Source organism: Columba livia, chromosome 24 (assembly GCF_036013475.1).
Source record: "Columba livia isolate bColLiv1 breed racing homer chromosome 24, bColLiv1.pat.W.v2, whole genome shotgun sequence".
NCBI lineage: Eukaryota > Metazoa > Chordata > Aves > Columbiformes > Columbidae > Columba > Columba livia.
In genome coordinates this window covers 4,794,486-4,817,698 of record NC_088625.1, presented here as the reverse complement: position 1 = coordinate 4,817,698, position 23,213 = coordinate 4,794,486, and the positions used below count along the sequence as shown (strand labels likewise).

Sequence of the window (23,213 nt, the reverse complement as noted above, 5' to 3'; positions counted from 1 at the left end):
GGATGTGCACCTCTAGAGTCGGATTCCATGATGCTTGCTGAGTCTTCTGGGCCTGCCTGCCTCTGATGTGTCTACACAGACCTTTGGGGAGCTGTCCCTTGACACAGAAGCTCCACACTCTACTGAACACAACTAGAAGCCTGTTAAAAGGAAAAATATGTTTCAGGCAGATATGCGACTTGTTACAGATAATGTTACAGATACTGTGGCTTTTCCATGTCCAATCGCGAAAAGGGAAGAAAAATGTTGCTTAATGAATAATTCACAGATCATGCTCTGTTAGGATTAGTGCCTCTAACTGGGCAGATGGCTATCAACATTCCTGGTTTTCTGTAGCTTCTGTGTTGGAATCTTGATTACTGAATGTTAATTGTTATAAGTTGTAGGGTCAGATGAACAAACAAGTTGCAAGAGAAATGAGGATGCACTGTTGTAACAAACACCACCACCTTCATCTTCAAAAGGAGCTGGGCTGTTAAAGGAGATGAAATTGCTTTCTCTTCCATAAATTTGTTGTTGAACAGGTTGTGAATGAGAACTGCAGTGAAAGCCATCCATCAATGTGGCATAAATTCCATGCTGACCAGTATCCTCTCAGAATATTGTTAGGTTCTGGTCCTTGTTTAAATTCCCAGTTTTTACAGGTTAATCCTCTTTAACTTAAGCCAGAGGAAAAGGTCTTCTCTCATTTGGTTTTACTGCCCTATGTTTGCTCAGTTTGGTATGAGAACAGAACCAGAAGCTGCTGTTATCTAGGTGAACCCGTGTCTTGGCATTAGCTGAGTGTACGTCTCAGTGCCTGATGAGAAAGAAGTGATTCTTGAGAGAACAGCAATAGTCTTGGGACTCCTGCATTCAGTGTTTATGTCCTGGCTCTGCTACAGAAGTTGCGGATGATGTGGAGCTACTTGTTTGATCTCTCAGTGCCTAGGTTGCCCATCTGTGAAAGGAGGAATATCATTTAATGTTTCTTACCCCATTAGTGTTTAAAGAGCAGACAATTCATAATGGGTATGTGGGGTAGTCGCCTCTTGGAACTGAGTTTTGGTCTCTCCGGGGACTCTCTCTTCCACAGGAGTTCAGGGAAAAGCCAATCCCAAACTGGAAAATGACGGGTACGAGAAACAAGAACAATGCACTGGAGATATTCATAGCCTGCCTTGCTTTCAGGGCACGATGGAAGCCTTTCATGTGTAATGTGGTTTCAGTGTTTGAAGAACAGAAACTTGACTCGTGTGGGAAAAAACAGAATACATTTTGGGCCTGTTATTTGTCATTCCTCTGGTGGGAAAGCATACCCACCATTTTTCAGAGGGCTTCTGCCATTTATGCATGTGCACACACACCACAGAGTGTGTGGTATTTGTCTGTTAATTTTTTCCTTCAGTCAGTAAGATGCTTATGATTGCTGGTAGCTTGGGAATGCAACCTATTCCTACTTTGTGTTTTGCACAGCGAAGTAGAAAATGTCACCTTGTTTCAGATTCCTCTGTCACATTGATTACAATGATCTTAGAGAAGGACAGAATGATCTTTAGCAGCAGAAACCATGATTCTTGCTGCTTTTGTTCTCTGCAGGAAACAATAGAAATTGTCTAGCCTGGCTATCAATATCTAATGGAACTGGAAATAAGATCGTTTCTTATTCCTACTTATATAGCAATAAGACAATTTTAAAAATTATGGATACATTCTTTTTCCCATGTGAGTTGATTCAGAGGCTTCTTTGATCCTTATTTAGTGGTTTGTAGTGGGTAAAATTTTTGCTTATGTTAGACTGAGTTAAACAGAAATGCAACACTTCTCAGCAATTGCTGGCCACAGCATTTTAACAGAAAGTCAGAGCATATTTATCATTCGATGGTGAAATAGGAAGAATCTCAGACTTTTAACCTGAAATGGAACAAGGGACACGGAGAAGGAAGACAGTGGTCTATTCTAGTCATTAAATATTGAGGCATATGTCAAAACCAATGAAACTGATGGGAGAGCTTCTGTTGATGTCATTGTTATGAAAATTAGGACTGGAGAGGAGATGCACAACAGGATGAAAGCTCTGGGGCATTAAACACAGGTTCATTAAAAGCAGAGTCCAGACAGTAGCTGTTGTTAAAGCTAAAAATTATACTGATGCAAGCCTCTGTGTCTCATCCTGTCCCTCAGAGGGGGCAGCTGAATGTCATTTGATTTAGAGTAGCAATGAAAAGCCTCACTCAGAACTGGGGGTGTTGACATTAGATGCTCTAAAAATGCAGAACACATACCGAGTTTTTATTTCTTAGTGTTCAGCTAAGGGAAAACTTGGCGTTAAAATGCCACCGACTTTCATGAAAATGTGGTTTCCAGCTTCAGTAAAAGCTTGGGGTTTTGTATTTGACTCTTGGTTAATAAATTGTGAAATACTGAATTTCTAGGCTCTTATTCTTTTCGTACCGATGCCATCTAGTGGGCTTGGTCGGTGCAAAGGATGGTCCTGTGTGAGACGTTGGGGCTGACTGGACTGGGCAAGGCTGGAAATGAAGGAGCAGAGCATGCTCCCAGTGCTTTGGAAAGGCTGGTGGTATTTGCTTTTGCCAATGTTCTACTTATTCTACCATTATACAGCCTTACCTACTAACAATTTTCTTGTTAACGATTACTTTTTACACTTAGTTACTCAGATACTACCTGCTACTTCCAGCTTCTTGCTGCTGTAGTAAGAGGATGCCTACATAGTGGATTCCCATTTGCAGTTTTAAAAGCAGCAGGTTTTAACTTGGAATTTCTGGACACCTCTATCAAATACGTATCAAGGAAATAAAATGGCAACTGTAGTTTACTCACTGGAAATGTTATTAACGTGTACCTCCTGAACACTGCTCCTTTACTCAAGATTTCAAAGGGTTTAGCTCACAAGTTGGTTAGTGTAGTTAAATCCCACATCCACCTGAGATAGACAAAGTATGGAGAAGTCCTCAAAGTTCTTGATGTTTCTAATCTCTAGGGCTGTTATGTAACCCTTCCACTTACCAATACTGATGAGATGCCTTTGAAGAATTAGATCACTTGATTTGTGAAGAGTTGATGTACCTTTCTTCCTCCTAGAGAAAACATCTGGCACGATTTGAAAGGCAAGCATGGTGGAGAGAGTACTTGGACTCTGTGCCCTGCAGCATCAACAAAAATAGTTGTTGTTACATGCTGTGATAGCTTGTGACAGTGATGAACACAAGAAAACAATTCTGCTAATAGCAGAGCACAGGACAGTAATATGGGTTTGTTCTACTCATTTGCAAGAGGAGAAAAAATAAGAATCCTCTTCCCCCCTATGACTAGGTCTCCTTAATTCTTGTGAAGAAATAGCTGCTCTATTAGTTCATGCTGCCATTGAAATGGTAGATTTCTCTGTCACCAGGAACAAGTGTGTGTGAAATGAGCTCATGGCTTGCCTGCAAACCAGAAACAACCCTTCTGCTTCCATTTGATAACAAGCACTCCTAGGGGAGACTGCCAACAGTTTCTACATGTTAGCATTGATTATCTTGATATACAGAATAAGCACTGTCTGACAAGGATTCGGGCCCATCAGAAAACATGCTTAGCATAGAAACTACAAATAGTGAGGGGATGTGAAGATGCAAAGGAAGTTAAAACGGAGGCAGCTAGTTGGCTGGGAGGTGTTTGCTCTAGTTTAGAGCTGGAGCCTCTGTCCAAACGTAGCTTTGTGAAGTATCTTTTTCTCTTCTCAAGCTCTCAATCGCGAATGCTTTGGGAAGCAGAGATCACTTGAGTCCAGCAGCCAAAAGGATGAAAAATGAGTGTCAGCAGAGCTCAGAGCCTGCCTAAGTACAGGACATGCTGTCTGCCTTACCCACGTGTCTGCCCCTTGGACTTTCAGCTGTATGAACACTGTGAATGTATGAATTAATGCTGTAACCCTAAGGCACCCAAACTGCCTGCTAGCTCTTAGTTCCTGTGTGGGGATGAAGGGCTGGCAGAGCCTGAGGCCTGTCCTGTGTCCCAGTAGATGGAGCCCTTGCTGAGCCTTTCTGTTTTCAGTTACTGCTGCATCTGCTGAACACACTCTGGTAAGCAAAAAGTCCGGAAGCAGTTGCAAGGCAAGGGTTAGTGGGGTAAGGAGGAAAGAGCAATAGTTGAAGCTTATATCTTTGCGTGAGCTGATCCAGAAGATAAAGAAATTACTACACAGATCAGGCAGAGATAAAAGGAATTGCCCCAGTAAACCCATTGCACTTAACAGCCTGAAAAAACTGAGGCAGTTTTGACCAGAGCCTGGTGCTTTGTCCCTGCTAGAAATTGAGGGAAGAGGCTGCAGTAGGTTGGATCATGATCTAACAGTTTATAAAGCCTACTCATGTCATACCACATTAAAGCTTAAATATGTTTCTCCCCAGGCCTCCAAATAAACTTTAATGCCTTCCCATAGTGCTTTTATCTATCTGTTCCTTGTGCTTCAATTACAAGCATGCTCTTTTGCTACTTTCCACAGTAAATTTTTTTCTAGGTCATTATTTTTATCTGGCAATGCAAGTTAAGCAAGGTTAGCCTAGGTTAACATCTGAATAAAGAGTTTTAAATATAACTCATGAAGTCTGAGCAGAGATGATTTACACTGGATTTTTTCCCCATTACTTTGGACAACATACTATGTGAGATGCATTTGTGGTGTGAAAGAGTGAGGTCCTGATGGTGTATGATTACTGGTGTTAAATAGAATGTGGTACTTCTGTCTGAAGTTAGTTCTTTTTGGCTTTATTTCAAAGCCAATAGTATCTTCTTGTTTTGGTTATTCCATCAAAAGGAAATACTGCGTGATCACCCGAAGTTCTACACTGTTTCAGTGATGTGCACTGGTGGCTACTTTCCACTGCTGCTTGTTAGTTTTATACATGTAAAATGTGCTCTTCATTGTGTGGTAAATGCTCCAGGAAACAAATGCTATTTTGGTGCCCAATATCAGAGTTTATGCTCTGAAGCAAACTACTGGGCCATGTACACTGGCAAAACCAGGATGACCTGCAGGTATGTCTACTCATCTCCTGTACACAGACATTTCAGTGGGCGCTAACAGGAATATAGTTAGACTGTATAGAAAACAGATGGCTGCTTCAGCTGTTCACAGATGTCATAGCAATGTCCTAGCAATGTTCTTTGCAAATACCTGTGTATGCTTTCCTCTGTTACAGGATGCTACCAAAATCCCCTAAAGGCAAAATGAGGAACCAGACTTGAGCAATTAACAAGATTTCATGCAATCATTTGCTTTTTGGGTGAAAGTCCTTTGTGTAAGACTGGCTGGGAAGGCTGCTATTTAGCATAAGAGGAAAGCAAATTCAAGCTGGAAGGTGCTTATTAGGCAATGCTAATTAAGAACTAGTCTGGATACATTGTGTTTTGCTGGTGGGGGAAGGACATTTTGCTATGGAAAAGAATTTCATGCAAACAAATGTATGCAAATATGTCTTCTGAGTTGCTTAATATAAGGATTCAAGAGGCATGTGTTTTGTGCTCTAGACCACATAATAAGGCCTAAGAGGGCATATAAGGGCTGGATTCTCCTATATGACATGCACAGTTGAGAACTTAGAGCAGGGGTATCTAAAATGAGGGATGTGGTACAGAATACACTAATGGTACATTTGACATCAGGAAAGGTCTTTCAAGGGTACGTGGTTGAAGACGGCATCTGACTGACTCTTGTCACTTGGAATACTTTGGAAGACCTCACTTGTAACACTCCCCAGGTACTGTATTTATTTCCCAGGCTAGAAATAGTTCAGCAGCAGGGTATATAACTCTATTATCCTTTAGTGTGTAGGAACCTGAAGCATGGACAAAAGTCTGTTTCGCTAAGTGCTATATAAACACCGAAGAAAATACAGTTCCTGCCTTCCAGAGTATACTGCATGCAAATTAAGTCAATTACAAAAAGCTTAAAATAACTCTAGCAATTGCTGGCATGCAGCAAAGAGGCTAGGCCCTACCACATCCTGTTCACTGGGGTTTCGGGGCTGACATCTGAGCAGCTTCTCCAGGCTGAAAGACACGGAAGGCTAGGGAAAAAAAATGCCAGAGTTCCTTGAGGATCTGTGGGAAGGGGCAGCCTACTTAAAACCCAAGGTGTGCTGGAATATTCCTTAGTGAAGGGGCTATATGTAAAGTGCTGGTCTCTTTTCCTGTGTGGATGAAAGCAGTGGCACAAAAAGGAAGCTTTGTCAAGTAAAGCCAAAACTTGTAAGGGGCTCTGACATCTGTCATTGAGCAGTGGTATTTATTCATTCATGAAGATGGTGTAGATAGTGTGAGTTAAGATGTTCCGCAAATATATCATATAGGAATGCATGTATGCCTGCACAATGGTGTCTGTACTTACAGCATCATGCTCTTGGGTGAAGTGGTATGCTGCCTCTGTTCTTTAATATTCCCTTTTTTCTCTTCTGCTAGCTTCTGATGTTCAGTCCTGAAATGTGACGTCCAGGTTCTCAGTGGTGTCCTGCTGGCATCCCTGGAGAGCAGATGATCTGTGGTAATCAGTGTTCTCGGTAGCAACCGGTTTACCTGTCAAATGGTTAGCAATTCAAGCTGCACTTTGAAAATGTTGATTGAACACGGAAGGCAACATGTATTCTTCGTTGAAATAAGGAACTCAAAGGCTTGTTGCTCTGGAATTAGGTGGTCTGTGTCCTGGCAGAGGTCTCTAGCACAGTTAGAGCTTTTATGTTCACTCTTGGTATGCTAAGGACACCTCTTCCCCCCCCACCCTTTTGTATGCAATCCCTGTCTCTCACCTCCCAGTTTTGTACAGTAAAATGCTGTGGCTTACATAGCAAAGCTCATGCTCTTTTACGGACTATGTAAATAAACTCAAATAAGGCATAGATTTGCTGAAGGAGGCTAGATGGGCTGAAGCTTATGACAGAAAACAGTAAAGGTAAAGCATATTTTCACTTCAAGTGATAGTTGTCCTTCCCCCACTCAGATTGGGGAACGCATCTGCTGCTGCTGCCTTATATAAAAAGGGAAATTTCGCCTCTGGGAGTGAACTGGATGTGGTTGTGTAATAAAGCCTAGCAGGGAAAGACTGCAGCAGGAACATGAGTCTGGATAATACCAGCAAAAATAATTCATACTCCTATATTTGATACTAACCCTGTGGCTATGAAAAAATGCTTTGGCATGAAATCTTTATATGAAGGTCTGTAATTTGTTATAGTACTGGAAATAATTTTGATTGCTCCAGTCTGGCAGACCTGCTACTGCCATAACTTCTCAGTAGTCAAAATAAGTAATGTGCTGCTGGCCTTGCCTGCTACATGTTCTGATGTTCAAGGTTCACAATCTCCTACTAGTTTTCCTTCTACGTACTGGAAGCATCTGCTCTTCAATTCTACGAAACACATTTTTATGCTTACTGCTGTCCAACCTGTTGTCAACCAGGAAGCTGTTCTGTATTTTTCAAAAGCATGAATCCTGAAGGTATGTCATGCTAAGTAAGTGAAACACAGCAAGAATTTTTCTTAAGAGAGTGACTCCATCTTTGTCTCTACAGACAGCCCACACTCGTGTTCTTCAGAGCATTTGAAAATGGTCTTGGTAAAAGATCAACGTGACCCGAGTGTACATACAAGCATTGTTAATGAAGCCTAAAAATACAGTTGAAGGAGGGTATAAATAAGAAGTTGCTAGCATAGCCTTATGCAGCTTTTTTAATTTAGGTTTTGTTTTTGCTTAACAAATTTGTTGCACTGAAGGGGAATACTGGTAGATGCCAACACATCTTTTTTCTTCCCTAAGGCTGTTTACTATGAATATTTTACTTTGCTGTTCAGCAGGCTAAAATACATTACCTCAGGAAACTACAAAATATTAATACTTTCTATTGAGTGAACAATGAGTAACCTAAGACTTGGATGAGAGGTGTTCAGATAATCTGGATTTAGATAATGGAACAATGAATTTGCATGTAACTTCCTTCCATTGGACAGCTTAGAACTGAAATTTTGCACAGCACTGTATGTCTGCCAGACTTTTCCAGCCCTTCCATTCAGACAGACACTTACTTGAATTTAGTTTAGGGACACAACGTGGCATCAAAAGTGGTGGAAAAAAAACACCCAAACAACAAACTAAACAAAAAAACTCAAAGCAGGGAAGGTTCTTTGTTTAGTCAACATTCTTACAGTATAACGGGAATTCAAACAAACTTTGCTAGTGAAAAATACCACCAGAGTGTCTGAGCAAAGGCATCAGCAGTCACAATCAAGGCACCTGCTGGAAACCTCCCACAAAGTGCTCCCCATATGAACAGTCAGGGTTTCCTGTGAGATGGAAAGATGAGGGTTGTGGGTGCCCAGCCAGGCAAGAACACATGGCCTGCCAGAAATGCTGAGGCACAGGGAGCAGGACTGCAATGGTCTGTGTGTGAGGCAGTGTCATGGAATCACAGAATGTCAGGGAGTGGAAAGGACCTCGAAAGCTCATCCAGTGCAATCCCCCCATGGAGCAGGAACACCCAGATGAGGTTACACAGGAAGGTGTCCAGGCGGGTTGGAATGTCTGCACAGAAGGAGACTCCACAACCCCCCTGGGCAGCCTGGGCCAGGCTCTGCCACCCTCACCCCAACAAGTTGCTTCTCAAGTGGAACCTCTTGTGTTCCAGTTTGCACCCATTGCCCCTTGTCCTACCATTGGTTGTCACTGAGAAGAGCCTGGCTCCGTCCTCCTGACACTCCCCCTTTCCATCTTGATCCCCAGGAATGAGTCCCCCCTCAGTCTCCTCTTGTCCAGCTCCAGAGCCCCAGCTCCCTCAGCCTTTCCTCACACGGGAGATGCTCCACTCCCTTCAGCGTCTTGGTGGCTGCGCTGGACTCTCTCCAGCAGTTCCCTGTCCTGCTGGAACTGAGGGGCCACAACTGGACACAAGATTCCAGGTGTGGTCTCCCCAGGGCAGAGCAGAGGGGCAGGAGAACCTCTCTGACCTACTGACCACCCCCTTCTAACCCACCCCAGGTCCCATTGGCTTCCTGGCCACAAGGGCCCAGTGCTGGCTCAGTGTTGCTGCCTGAGATTAAAAACAAACAAAAAGGTGTCTGTGATGTGACCAAAGGCTGAGGTGGGGGTTTCTGAAGCCTTTTTTTGCCCCTCTCCCCTCAGCAGGGGACTGGGTGCAGCTGTGGGGCCTCTGCTCCCTGGACGAGCTGAGAGGACTCACCTGTGTGGCCTTACCTGGCTCATCAAAGGAAGACTCTTCAGGGATTATGCAGCCTAGTACCCACTCTTCCTGCAGAAGAAGCTGGCTGGCATTGTGCACCCCACAAAACCACGTAATTTAAAGTCATTTTAGAGTATAAAGGCGGGTAGGCCCAGGGCGGCCCCCTCAGGTGGTTTCTGCTTCTGGAGGGTTCTGCCCGTGTCACGTGATGCTGGGAGCCTCGTGGGAGGGCGGGGCCTCTTCTGGGGGTCGCTGCCTGCATGTTTTCCATGGGCAGCGCTGTGGAAAGCAGTAATACCTCCCAACAGGTAATTATTATGGGTTTTTAATCTGAATCTGTCCCGTTTGCTAAGGCCTGGAAGCGTGTGTGGTGCCGTGGGGCCCTGTCAGCTGGGGCTATGGCTTCGGAGTGTTGAGAAATGAGGAGACAAAGTGGACTTGGGGACCCTGTGGTCAGGGAGCCTGAGTTCAACTCTCCGGTTCTTTTGGTTGTGATGAGTAAATAATGTGTTATTGCTACAGTTGTTGTTTTCATAGTGTCTTTCCGACTTCCTAATTCTCTCTGCTGCTATAAATATTGCTTGTTATGGGAGAGTGGCTTTTTCCTGGCCAAAAAAAGCAGGAGTGTGAAATAAAGCGGTACCTGCAGGGCTGTGAGAAGGGGAATAGAAAGGGGTGGAAAGTGGGAATTGTTGGGGGTGTCTGAGGTGTCTGTTGTTCTGTCTGTTTCCTTTACGTCAGGTATGGTGGTTTAAATAGTCAGGAGTCACTGCATGGGAAGGAGAGACTGGGAGAAAGGACTTGCTTGTAGTTATGTCTTATGGTGAAGAATTGGTCTTGGCTTGTATTGTTTAAAGGGAGTGTTTTGTGTCTCTGTGGTGTTTCAAGCAGGCTTTTCTGCCTGGCAACTGTCTAGTTGCTGATAGAAACTCCAGAGCAGATGCTGTAAATCTGAGTTGAAGTGTTCTGGTTATGAATGTTATCATCTTTGAGTTAAATATTCCATGTTTTATGTTGTATTAGTTTGTTATGTAGTTCTCCTTTGCTAAGCTCGTGGTCATTAATGCATCTAGTACCACTAACTCAGCTTCTTTGTTAACATCTGGAACTTGAATTTGCTTCAGAGCTGCGGGGTGGACAAAGGCAAGTACTTGTAGTATGACACTCGAGCAGGTTCTCATGAAGGAAGGATGGAATAGTCTTGAAATAAAGTTTTTTTTCTTTTATATATGCTCTTTAAATATGTGTGTTTTTTACTGAAACAATATAGTGGAGACATTAAAGTGATGAATCATTGTTATAACATTGCAAATCCCCAAATGTTACTGGTGCTTAAGTAATCAATCTTCTGGTGGCTCTGTCAGAATCTCAGTTATGATACCTTAGTTGGTGTTTTTGCTTTATAATTTGGGCAATAAAAATAGATGACAAAGCCAAGAAATCCAAGTAGCTCTTTGTTCCCTGGCTATTTTAAGGTGCAAAAATTTGCAAGTTACATATATGAATCTTTCTAGAGTAAGCATGCTAAAATAACCCTATGGGAGAAGCCCCAGAAGTTGTAAATTATAATTGCCTGTTTCAGTGACTTGATTGAAGAGGTGGGATCAGCTGTGACTTTATTGCTGCGCTCTTAACTTCACACAGGGTGAAATGAAAGTTGATTGCCCTCAGTGCAGGGTTAAGAAACTGTGTTGGTGAGCATAGGTATCAAACCCCAGGTTTGACCTGGTTGTGCTGGAGCTCCAGGCACCTGATCATTCTTGTCACTGAAGCACATGTCTTGGAGTTCCAGACATAATGAGTTGAAGTGTGGTTGTTTGGGGTTTGGCATCTGTGTGTAAACTGGTGACAGTCAATATTATTCTATGATCCCTAGGTCAGGCTGGGGCATTTTATTGTAGTTACTTAGATTTTAGAAACACAGGGGAGTTTGGGCTTTGAAGGCAGATGATCTCCCCATATGCTCAGTGCAATTTCTTCTCTGGCATCACATTGGAAGCTTTCTCATTAGATTGTTTTGAAGAGAAACTGTTTTACTGTTTAGCAGAAATGATGCCCTTGATATACTGGTGATTTTTCACAGGCTTTGTTCTCTTTGCTGCTTTAAAGATCTTTTTGACTAATGTTTTGTGTGTGGAAATGCTAGAGCTAAATTTGGACAATGCATCTGTTTGTGCGGAGTGGTTTCGGTATGGAGCAAACATTGTGAATATGCTGAATGGCTCTCATAAAACAGACTCAAGCGCTGTCTTTTTCCCTGAAGGCCTGCCCTGGCGCTTGAGAGCTGTATTAATCTTGCATTTATTATTAAACACCCTGTCCTTGAAAAAAGCCTTGAGGCCACAGTTTTCCTGATGAACTTTTATATCTCTGGTATTTATTGTCTGCTGCTCCCTGTCTGCCTCTGGTGTATCAGCTGTATGCTTGTCTTGGCCTTGATGGCAATGACCAGTGGAACGGGAGGGGAAAGGAGCATAGTGAAGATGTTGTGGCTCTTTTCTGTGCCTGGCTTCTGGCCTTTAAAACCAAGTTCTAACTATGGCTGTTATTCTGGCAGATGAGTGGGATTCTAGCCCAAGAATGCACAGCTCCTAACTCAGCCCTGTGGTTAGCCCCAGGTGTTTATACATTCCCCCCCAAAGCCCTGTGAGCTTTTCTAAGTAGAAAAGTATTCTGAGTTTGAGCATTGACTTTGTATCTGAACTTGCATAAGGCTTTTATTTCTGTGGAAATTGGTTCAGATTTGCCTTTTGTTAAAAGATAATATTCCAAGCTGCAAGGTTGGGGTTGGAGTTTTAAACCTGCCAAAGTTCTGATGTGTGTTTGCAAGTGGTATTGTTGGTGGATAGGCTTTTATCATCTGCTTGGATTGCTCCTGATAGCTTCACCTCTGGGAGATGAGGCCTTTTTCCCTGAGGTGTACTGGTTGCCATCTCTTTATTGCTGTAGGTGTTGCAAGGCTCTGGCTGTATTACACAGTTCATCTTTAAGTCTAGTGTAGCCCAGTATCTCAGGAAATGGGCGAGAGTGAAAAGGCTCCTCAAGAGCTGAAAAGTTTCACTGGTGTGCAGTTCTGCTGGGCGTCTGCCAAGTAAATGAGAGTCATTGTATAGCATGCAAAACGTAGATAATAAGTTTATCTCCTGAGAAAAGGAAGCTCAAAGCTATCACATTAATTTCCAGGTTTGTTTTGCCTACTCCTGTTGGTAGAGTGCTAAGGCCTTTGAAGACTGTACTTTTTGCATTCAATTGCTCATCTGTGCTTTCTTGTTATTTTATGTGGGTATTTTGAAGTAAACATGAGTAGGATGCAATGGTTCACTGAAGAAATTCAGTACTGACAGTTGAGCATTTCTGTGAAGAATATTTAATTGGAGGAGAGATACATCTGTTACAAGTATTTTTCAAATCTGGCCTGAGCTCCATGACTCGAGGAATGGCCAGTTCTTCTGGTGTGAGTAGCTTGTAGACCAAGAAATCTTCATGGAAAGGGTTCAGAGAGTAACTAATATTACTGTTTTCAAATTCTCTGCCATCTTCCTGTGCTTTAACTTCTCTTCTTCAGTACTGACAAGTAGTAAGATGGCTTTTATCTTCTCAATTACCTGATGCTTTAACTTGAAACTATACTGGATATATAGAAAATATATGGAAGGAAATTAGGTGAGAACTTAGGACCCATTTCCTGACTCCTTTTATTTTTGCTGTAGTATTTAGTAGCTGACAAATTGCCAGTTCAACCTTGTGATCAGTGGATCATTCTTTTTTCATGTTACAGGTTTAAACTTACAGAGCAGCTAGTGAACAGTAAGCTTTTTGAAACCTTATCTAGGAGAGGTACCCGAATGCATTGTCATTTCCCAGAGAGATGGTGAATCCATCTTTGGTTGTGTCATTTCACATTAGACTCTCCTGAACATGGGATTACATGTTGTATCAATCTCCAGTGGGGAGCAATCCTGCAGAATGCCCGAGGGGACTGAATGGATGCCTGGTGACCTCTTAAATCATATGAAGCCTCTCAGATCCCATGCTCCAGCTGCCTAATGCAACAGCATAAGCTGCTCGATTTCTTTGTGAATTTCCGATGTTTAAGTAGTCTGCTTTCCGTTCTCCCTGCTCCAGTTCACTCCTAACTGGTTTGCATTCTAATTTATGGGTGGTGGGAGAAGGAATAAATTCCACTGCTCTGTTTTCTGTTGGAATGGAAGGGCCAAATTTTGCTTACCTTCAGGTCTCCCCTCAGGACTTTCAAATGAAGAATGAGGTCTTTTTTTGGCTTTTCTTTCTAATTGGCAGCTGAAAAAGTAAAAGCTAGTCACAGCGGTTTCTGGCTGGATGGAGCCAATTGGAATTGTGAGTGATTTAGGAGTTGTGCTTGCAGTGCTGAGCTTCCAGCTGCTTTCTCTACTTGGTTTGGGATAGAAATGAACCTAATATCTGTGAAAAATACAAGCAATAGAATAACTGGAAGAGTTCTCTGGTGTAGACGGAGTTTTGGTCCTAAATTCTAACCCCATCTCTGGCAGTCTCTTCTTTCTCTTCATGGGATGGTGTATTGCCTTGATGGGGTACTACCGAGACATGTTTGAAAGCAGGGAAGACTACGTAAGTGTGAAGGCTGGTTCTGTGGTTTATTTCTGTAGGAGAAAGGTCCAGTCTGTCTGCTCAGAGAAAAAAATGCTGTGTATGTGTAGTAATCAAGCAGCATGTGACTGATTGTTGTGTCGGAAACGGAGTGTTTACCAAAACCAAAATGCTGGTTTTACCCTTGAGTAAAGCGTTAGCACAAAATTTCATATTTGAGGGTAATAAATAGGAGCCTATTGTGCAATTAGACTTAATCTCGGGTCTAGGTGGGCTATTTAAAATGTTTTATTTCTTCTAAAACTGTTTTTCTTTTGCAGCTTATCAATATCCACATAAGTCTTTGGGGTCAAATTCCATTCTCAGAAGCACTGGATTAGCTTTGTCCTGGCTCGCTGCTTGCAGAGGGAGATTAGAGCCTGTGGGAGGTAAAATGGTAGAGCTGGCTGCAGGGGCACAAATGTTTTCTCTTCCCAAGGGAACAGATTTAGATCTGAAAATAGTCAGGTGTAAACCTGATGTCTAATTGCATAATTGCTGTAAGCACAGGAAGCATGCTTTTTGGTAATATTACCATCTTTTTTTACCTTTAAAAATCACCATCTTGGCTCCTATGGAAATCCTCGTGTAAGTTTGTCGTACTAAGAATATTTTAAGCTGTGCATTGACAATCTGTTTTCAAGGATGCTTTTCTGAGTGATCAGGTGATGCATGAAGGAGTAGGCTTCTGGAAGGGGTTGGCTTTGCTTTTTATAGATGAGCACTCGAGAGATGAAGATAACCTTAACATAACTTGTTTGAGTAAGGGCTGCATTTGAGTAATAGCTGTATGCCTGATGAATTTTGGCTTCTGAGCACAGGATTTATTTTCAAGTCGGGATAGACAAAGACAAGATACTGAATACAGTGTGTAGCTTGCAGTATGTCTGGATGGTCTCTTGCAGACATTTTGCTTGTGCTGTCAGCCCACAGAACACAGCCCCGTTAGCTGAGGAGCAGTGCCTTTGGTTCTATGTGTATTTGTATCCAGTAAGGAGTATAGGCAAAACAGTTTCCTCAGTAAAGGTAAAGAGGCTATATTTTTTGAACTGCTAGATGCTGTGATGGGTTTAAATATTGACTCTTCCCCCAAGCGAAGGCAAACCAACAGGAAAAAGTTTCTGGAGCAAATTTTCTTGGCTGACACCTGCAGAAAAGCAGTCAGTGGAAGCTGTTGGGATGTGGTTGTGTTGCTTGTTGCCTACTATCTTGGATAATATCTAATGTTGCTATAACCCAGTGGTAGTCACAGCAGTGATGCATCTTAACATGTATGATGCTGCTGTTCTGTATTAGATCAGAACAATGTCTAATTGGTAGTCTTTATGAACGGGGGCTTTTATACTGGGAATTGGGGAGAGACTGCCTTTTCCACTTGAAGGAAGTGGGAAATGTCAGTTTTTCCTTCCTCTCTGCGTGCTGTTGTGTAGGTGAGCCAGGCAGTCTAGCTGCACAGGGTGGGTTGTGCTGAGTAGGCCAATGCACCCTGCTGCTCTCTCCATTTACATTTCATCTGCTAGCCAAGATAACTTGGGTGTCTGTACTGCAGTGTAGACAAGCCTTTTGTCTCTGCAGTTTTGTCTGGCTGCTGCAATACTCCTTTTGCTAGATAAGGTCTGTCTCTAGAAGACCGCTTGCTCTTTGCCTGCAGCCTGTTCACAACCTAAAATAAGTGTGATTGTACCACATCACGTGTCCTCACAGGTATTAAAGAACAAACACTGGAGTTGGCCAATGTCTGACTTAAAACTGTGATAGGAAGACTGAGGTTTGCTTTGAGAACAGACAGTATAGAAGCCCTGTAGGCTGTCTGGGAGGGAAAGGGTGCTGGAGATGGTTGGGTTTTGTTTTGTGAAGGTTTTTTGCTAATCTGCTCTCTCTACCATGTGCTTGAAGCTCCACTTCATCTCTCTGATCATGGTCTGTTTGCGGTATGTGTTTGCTTTTGATGAAATGTGCTGCTTTTCTTAATCTGTTTTTTTCTCTGATTATGGTAGAGCATGTCCGCCTATTAAAAAAATCCACCAGCTTTCTCTGACGTGCATTGTAAAGTCAGTCTGTCCCCTGAGACTTGTCAACCACTGAATGGGTTCTGGTGTTTGTCAGAACTGGAGCTCTTAAGTGCTACACGGAACTGTGGTAAAAAGTAGGCTCAGGTGTCTGAGCTGCAGGCTACACAATGGATTTTGACTTGATTACAGTTAATGAGAACTTGGTGTCCAAATCCCTAGGGCATGTTTTTAAGGAAGGAGAATTTCGGCTGTGATCACTGAATTAAGACAGTGTGCAAAAGCAAAGTAATCGTGATCAGGAAAAGAGGATCACATCAAAGCTGTGAGATGGTTTTGGCAGAGAGGAGTGGTGTGCTCTCCTCAGAAGTGATTTAATGCTGGAACAAACCTGATGACCCATTGACCTGGTCTAGCTCACTATCTGTGTCTTCTGGTTGGTTTTTTTTCAGGTATATATAATCCTAATGACCTAACCTTCCTGATTCTGGGAACAAATAAATATATAAACTCCCAAATAACAGCATTCTTACTGCAGGTGGTGGGGATAGATGCACAAAACTTCTGACCTTATCTAAATCCCTCTGTAAATGAAGGAATTATAAATATACTGACTACTCCACTGTAAGATTCAAGCTACTTGCTTTCCACCTCCACTCCTGTGTTTGGTAACAGTGTGGGATTTGGTCTAGGCACCCTCATTCCATAGCAGACCCTTGTTCCGCTGATAATGTTTTGTTTGTGTGTTCCACATCTGCAGCTCTTTTTTGTTTTTTAATGGTTTGGCAGCCTCTTGTCATTCCTTTAACTCTCTCTCTTTTAGATTACATTGCACAATATCCCCTGATGTGGAAGAAGGGTTTCTCCAGGTGTGGCTGCGAGAGGATGTATTGGAAAGGAAGATCCCTTAAGAAAAGAGAGCTCCTGCTTTCTCTCCTCCAGCCAGAAGAGGGTTAATAAGGCACACAGCTCCTGTGCAGGCAGTGTGTGCACTTGGCAGTGAGAGATGTGCTACAGTACGAGAGGAGTGGAGCAGCTCTGCTCAGTTTGCCGGCTGTCAGACTAACCCTGCATCTCCAGAGCTGGTGTCTGGCTCAGACTGAAGGATCCCCGCCTCCCAGCCCTGCATCCTGCTTCTCCGGAATGGGATCTTCCCCTCCTGGCACGGTGGCGGCTGACCCGGGCACGCTGCTGTGAGGAGCTGGCTGATGAATGAGTGCCCCTGCGAGCAGAGCCAGGTAAGGCAGCCTTACTCTTGTGTTCATTCCAGCTGGGAGTCAGTGGCAGTACTGTAGGCACTGGGTTTTCATGGTCTGTGGGAACCCAGGCAGATATGTGGCAATGCTGGTCTCAGCATGGAATAAGTAGTACAGATCTTTGGAGACACCATCATACTGTCCCCTCTGGAGGTGTTTGTGAGGGGGGCTTGCATCGTCTTATCAGCTGTGTTCCCTATTTGAAGCATTGAAGTTACTGCAAGTCAATAGTAAAGCTATTAACATGGACTGTTTAAAAAGGCTGTGATGGGAAAGATCGACTTGTATTTTTGGAGAGATAAGAAATTGTGTTACTCTTGGTTCGTTTCACAAGATTTAAATGTCTTTGAAGCAGATCTTTGAGTCACAGTATGAAACTACTACACACCATGTAAGAATGATTTTTTTAGTTGTTTGGGTTTTTAAGAGCTTTTAGCTCTGTCAACATGTATTCCTAGCTGGCACATTTAAGTGATTGCCTTGGAAATGGCATGCTAAATGTGAGTTAGCAGGCTACTGAACATAGCAGGTTAGTCTAGCTTTCTTGTTTGAGTTGCAAACAGGCAATTGCAACAAATTAATATCAGTCTGACCACACTTTTCATAGCTAGTTTTCAGTGTGCTTTTAGAATGAACTTAAACAAGGCTCCTGAATATCTTACATAATTCAAACATATATACATCTATGTGTAACAGGACACATAGTGCAGTAAATGAAGAGAATTGCCAAAAATCCTTGACTGGAGTGTGGTCTGAGCTAGACAAGGATTTTGACCACACATTGGTTATTCTGTGAATGCACTTGGCTCATAAAATGTATACCCACCTAATCTTATTAATAGTGATCCTTCTCAGAAACAGGCGTTAGGCCTTAATTAAAGATGGCACTGAATCTTGGTTGTTAGCTGGCTGTGATTCCCTGAATGTGTGACAAAGAATATTTATCAAATATTAGCCCTATATGTTTACATGCATAGAGTGGAGAAATGGCAAACTTCATAAACGAGTAGAATTCCGGTAGAAGTGTCAAACTCTGAAGGAATAAAGCAGGTCAAAGCTTGACTTAAAGCCTAGGGAGCGTTCTCTCCTTTTTTTTTTTGCTTAGTCTTTTCCACAGCTATTTAGTGTCCTGTTCCTGATAGCAATTGCAAGCGTGTAAACTGGAATAAAGAATACTGTGGTTTGTGATTGGAGCTGATGTGCTTGCCTTGCATTTTCAAACAACAAAATGTTGCACCGTGTGATACATAATCCATTGTGCCTGTGTGCGTATTTCATTAAAACAGGCTGAAGCAAACAGGAGGAAAAAAAATTAAGGTAAATATGGAGAGATCAGGTGCTGTTACCATTGCCCGCTTTTGACCTTTCCCACATAAGAAGCCTGAAACAATTGGGTAAATGTTAAAGAGCTTTGTTACAGAGTTGGATGAATTTTTACGTATTCAAGTATGGCTGTGGTTTGGATTTTGCTTTATCTGGATTAGATGACTTCTGAATGGGTCGTGTTTCTTCGCCTTTGCAAGTGGTATTCAGTGAATACAAATGACCAGACTGGAGCTTAGGTCTTGGAAAACCAAATGTTTAAGGCTTGCAGCTCCTGTTGCCTTTTTCTTCCCTGAGTGTGGAAGCAGCGAGTGAATACTTCTGGCTTTAGCCTGTCCTGGAAAGAACATGGTCAGCATTTCATAGCATCATTTTTCTTGTTCATGTATATCAGGAAAATTCATCTGGCAGTTCATCAATTCCTTGCTAGGAAGTCTGAGGTCAGGGACTCCTAGGCAAAAGAATGTTGGAAGGGAGGGAACACAGAGCATCATCTCTTGAGGGTCCTGTGTGTGTGGAGGAGACATGGTGTTGAGGTTCCTCAGAGGATGTGTGCAAAGATCTAACACCTCGGGGTAGCACCATGTGGCTGGAGTGTCTATTAGAGCAGGAGTTCTTGGCTTTTATTTACTGACCAGCAGCTGAGAATGTGCACTACTTCAGTACAAAATATTGCTCTAGTTAATGTTCTCTGGCAATCTTAGAATGACCCAATTTCTCCATTTTTTGAGATGGTCATTGCTATGGAGAAGGGACGATCCCCTTGTTAGCCATAGGAGGAAACGGGAGACCTGTGCAATGGTGTGAAAGTGTGTATGTGGTAACAGTGGGGAGAAGAACCTTGAAGAGAGGTGGGGAATATATGGGCTTTAAGTCACACACCCACACACCCCTTCAAACACCGTGCCTTACTGTTGGCTTGAAGTATGGTTTTTTCACTTAAATTTCACAAAGGAAAAAGGATTCTTATTGAGCTGAGAAGCAGGAATGTATTTTGACCTGGCTGATCAGTACAAGCTGGAAAGTGTACCATGTATAACTAACAAGTGATTTCTAGAGTGAAGAGTTATTTATGGAAAGGCTGTGCGTGCTGCCGAAGGGCAGAAAATGCATGATGCTGATTACCTTGCATCTTGAAAAAGTTCCGAATCTTGGAGGAGACTGCATAATCCCCAGGAAGATAATAAACCAAGTGAAGTGCAGTATCTGACAGGAAATGATGTTATTGTCTGTTTGGCCAAACTTTCTATGATGTTCCATTTATAAATAAGACAAAGAATTTATAGTAGGCTGTTGTCTGGGAAATACTATGCTTGTAGCTAGAATGTAATGTGTTTTTATAGAGGTGAATTTAAGCAGAGTTGGAGGACTTGTTCAGTTCTACGTAGAACTACTATTTCTAAAGCCTCTCCTCTTTAATTACATGAATAACTTAAATGTCTTACTTGATTATTCACACTCCATTGGGTTTTTGGTTGGTTTTATTTTCAGACTTCTAAAGCCAAGCTTTTCTGTGGAACCAAATTTGATCTATAGCATAAAGGATGAAGTGCTGGAGTTCTGGGTTCTTGGTTAAGGAATAATCTTCAAATTATTTGGGATGAGCAGTGATGTGAAAAGGTGATGGTAAAAGGCACTGTAGAAGACAAGGGACAAAGCTTAGTCTTACCCAGTCTAAGGAATACAACAATATATTCACAAGCTTTCGTAGCATGTTTTATTCTTTGAAGAACAAAAGGTGGTGTTTCAGGTGTAGCTGTAGAATATCTTGCCCTGTTGACAGATGAAGCAGGAGCAGTAGATGAGACAGACCAGGCCGTGTCCTGGGCTTGTAGCTGCCATGGTCTGTGCTGTGGTGTGTTAGGCTTTTCCATGACATGCCCAAATTCTGAAAGCTTGTCCTTGTGAAGACAAATGAATCGTACAGTGCTACTTGTGTCCTATGCATACTACATTGGGAGGGAGAGGGATTGGAAATGCTGTTTGGGGATAATTATGATGGTCTTCAGCCCTTCTGTCTCGTAAGAGAAGCTAATATGAAAGAACAAGCTGTTGTCTCTGCCTGTGGTGTGACGCTCATCACTGTGACACTTGATGCAGTACGAAGGACAGAGACCCACGAGCTGTAGAACCTTACTGCCCTCCTGCCCCCCAAAGCAAGGAGGGAACCCATCAAAAAGGAACAGTTTACCTGATCTGACAGGCTTGCTTTTCAAGTTAATTGTATAAAATGCGGAACAGAGCATACCCAGGGAAGGAAGATGCATCTTGGCTTGTGCCTTGCTGGTCTAATGCTAAACTAACCAGATTGCTCAGAACCCAAAACTGTGCCATTCGGAGGGATGTTTGCTTTTGGTAGGACAGAGCAGGGTAGGGAAATGAATCCTGAAGGCTCAGCGTGCTGGTCTAGGCTGTAGTGCTGATGGAGCTTGAGATCTCTGCAGCTTTCTCTCGTGCATTTCCATTTCTAACTAGGTCATTTACAGTAACCATGCCTAGCTGGCAGGCCTGATGACTGCAATAGAGCCACACGTTTTCTCTATTCCAATTCTTACTTAATGAGTAAGGTGTTTATTTAAAGCAGCTCTTATGAGAAAATCTGCAGTGGGGGGGTCAGGAAGAACAGAATCAGCATGCGTGCAGGTCCCAATCTATATAATAGGTTATTTGATAATACCACAGGAAAACTTCACTCTTGGAACTGTTACTCTGTGTTACGTTTTTAATTAACTCTGTGGCGGGGAAAGAGGACAAATAACCTCAAATATTAACAGATTGTCTGTGTTGGAATAAAAGATTAATCAAGGAGCAGCTCTGCACTGCTGTGATAGAGGTAAAGCTGCAGAGTTCAGCTAATGACTTCTACTACTTGGCTGGGGCCTGAGTCTCAGCAGAGAGCACTGTTGGGTTAATATTCTTTTTTTACCCAAATGATTCATGATCTTTCAACTGGTACTATTTGCTGGCAGAGTATTTTAAGTGCTGGAAGGGGGATGAGTGAAGTATACTTACTCCATCTTAAGTTTCTTGGAACAGTTATGTCTATACCTGCAATTATCTATATGCAAAGCACCCACCGTGACCTTGGATTGTAGTTTCTAGAAACTACTCCAGTACAGCTAACTATTGCAAGGGAGAGTGTAAGTGCAAAGAGGAAAAAAGTGTCATGTAGACTGTGCACAAACAGGCCACATAATGACATCTAGCATGCCAAAGGGCCGGGAAGATGGAACAGTGACTCCAACATTCTCCAACAGAGACTCGAAAGGATACTGGTGTGTTTTTTGGTAGAGCTTAGGCAGGCTAAGACCTGGCACTGTGGAGTCGGTGTGGGATGCACAGGGTATCTCTGATGCTAAAAATAAGAGGTCTGTGCCCAGTAAATGCTGCAAGCAGAGAAACAATCAGACTTGATTCCTAGGTTGCTCTGAAAACTTATTTTGTTGAATGCAGCTGTAAGGGAATAAGAAATACTGACACATTCATCCAAGGAAGGCAAGCTTCATGCAGATTTCTTCTTCCTGTGCGGAGAGACTAAGTAATATATTTATGGCAAACAGAATGAGAAACCAAGCAAAGCTATTTTCATCACCTGGCCCCCGTCTGTCTGCTGACTGTTCCCTTCCTTTGCTCAGTTTTAGTTCCTGTCCCTTCAGCTGTCCTTTCTTTGAAGGCAAACACACCTTTTGTCACACTTTGAATGTGTTTGGTCTGTATTTGCCTGCTAGATGTGAACCCTTTTGTGTTACTAGTTTTAGTCTTGCAACCCTAGATTCCAGAGGGAGAAATGAGCTCTGGGCTTGGCCTGGATCAGTTCTTGCCTCTCAGTGATGATGCTTTGCCCTAGCACTTACACCTTATGGCCTCAATGCTTTTGGTGCTTTCCCTCTTCTACAGGTCAGAAAATTAGTGGAGAAAGAGAGAGGAAGTAATCAGTGTAATGTCAGACATGTTTAAAGGTGGAGTTACAAATACAACTTGGGGATTCTCCCGTTGTTGATTAAACTTTATGACCATTGCTTGTAAATGACTCGTATCTCCTAGCTGTGTCCAGAGCTGTGTTCTTGAGTAAAGAGCACCAGGTTAGTTGAATTAGTGGAGATAAAAAGGAAGAGTTTGGTGATGGTGTGCCCAAAACCTCAAGCCACCCCAGGCAGTTGACCAGCAGTCTTGCTGTGGAGAAGGTTTTAAGACTTGGTTTCCTGACCATGCAAGGTCAGTGGTCATGCTTAGGACTTAGAGACCCTGTGCTAGAAATTGCTCTAGAAACGGGACACCTGGAAAAGTGCTCAGGAGGATGGAGAAGATCAGCAGTTGCTCATTATGCCTTTGTGACTGCTTGCTGTGATGTTTTCCATGGTTATGACTGGTCCAGCCCTAATGAAAGACGTGGGAAAGATGGTTTATTTATGTAATCAGTTCCACCCTTTGTGCTGGGAAATGGTTACAGAATAATGTGTTTCTGATCACCAGGCTGGGAATCACAAACTGTATCTAGATGCAAGTTTTACAAAATGGCCTTAATCCTTATTTGTGCTTCAACCAACACCCCTTGCCTATCTTTTCACTCAAGTTGAACTGTGTTGACTGAAAAACTTCCACATAATTGTCTTGGTTCATTTTTATCCCATTATTCCTTGCCTCACCCTCCGGAGGCTTCTTTAAGAACTCTGGCTGTGTGGTGCTTTATCATATGAGTCACTGCAGCTGTCATCCAGCCAAGATGTACACATAGGAACTTCTTTATTCTACCCTAATTTATCAATTTCTCCTTTACTTGTTCCTGTG

At 42.7% G+C, this 23,213-nt stretch overlaps 1 protein-coding gene across 1 annotated transcript in view; it reads left to right on the top strand.

Moving 5' to 3' along the window:
• The first annotated feature begins 16,835 nt into the window (after positions 1 to 16,835).
• The window catches only part of GRAMD1B (GRAM domain containing 1B), a 106,014-nt gene continuing 99,636 nt past the window's right edge, over positions 16,836 to 23,213 (top strand). Inside the window, exon 1 of the mRNA XM_065040533.1 lies at positions 16,836 to 17,084. Coding sequence (XP_064896605.1) covers positions 17,059 to 17,084 — 26 coding nt within the window. The 5' untranslated portion in view covers positions 16,836 to 17,058. The remainder of the gene's footprint in view (positions 17,085 to 23,213) is intronic.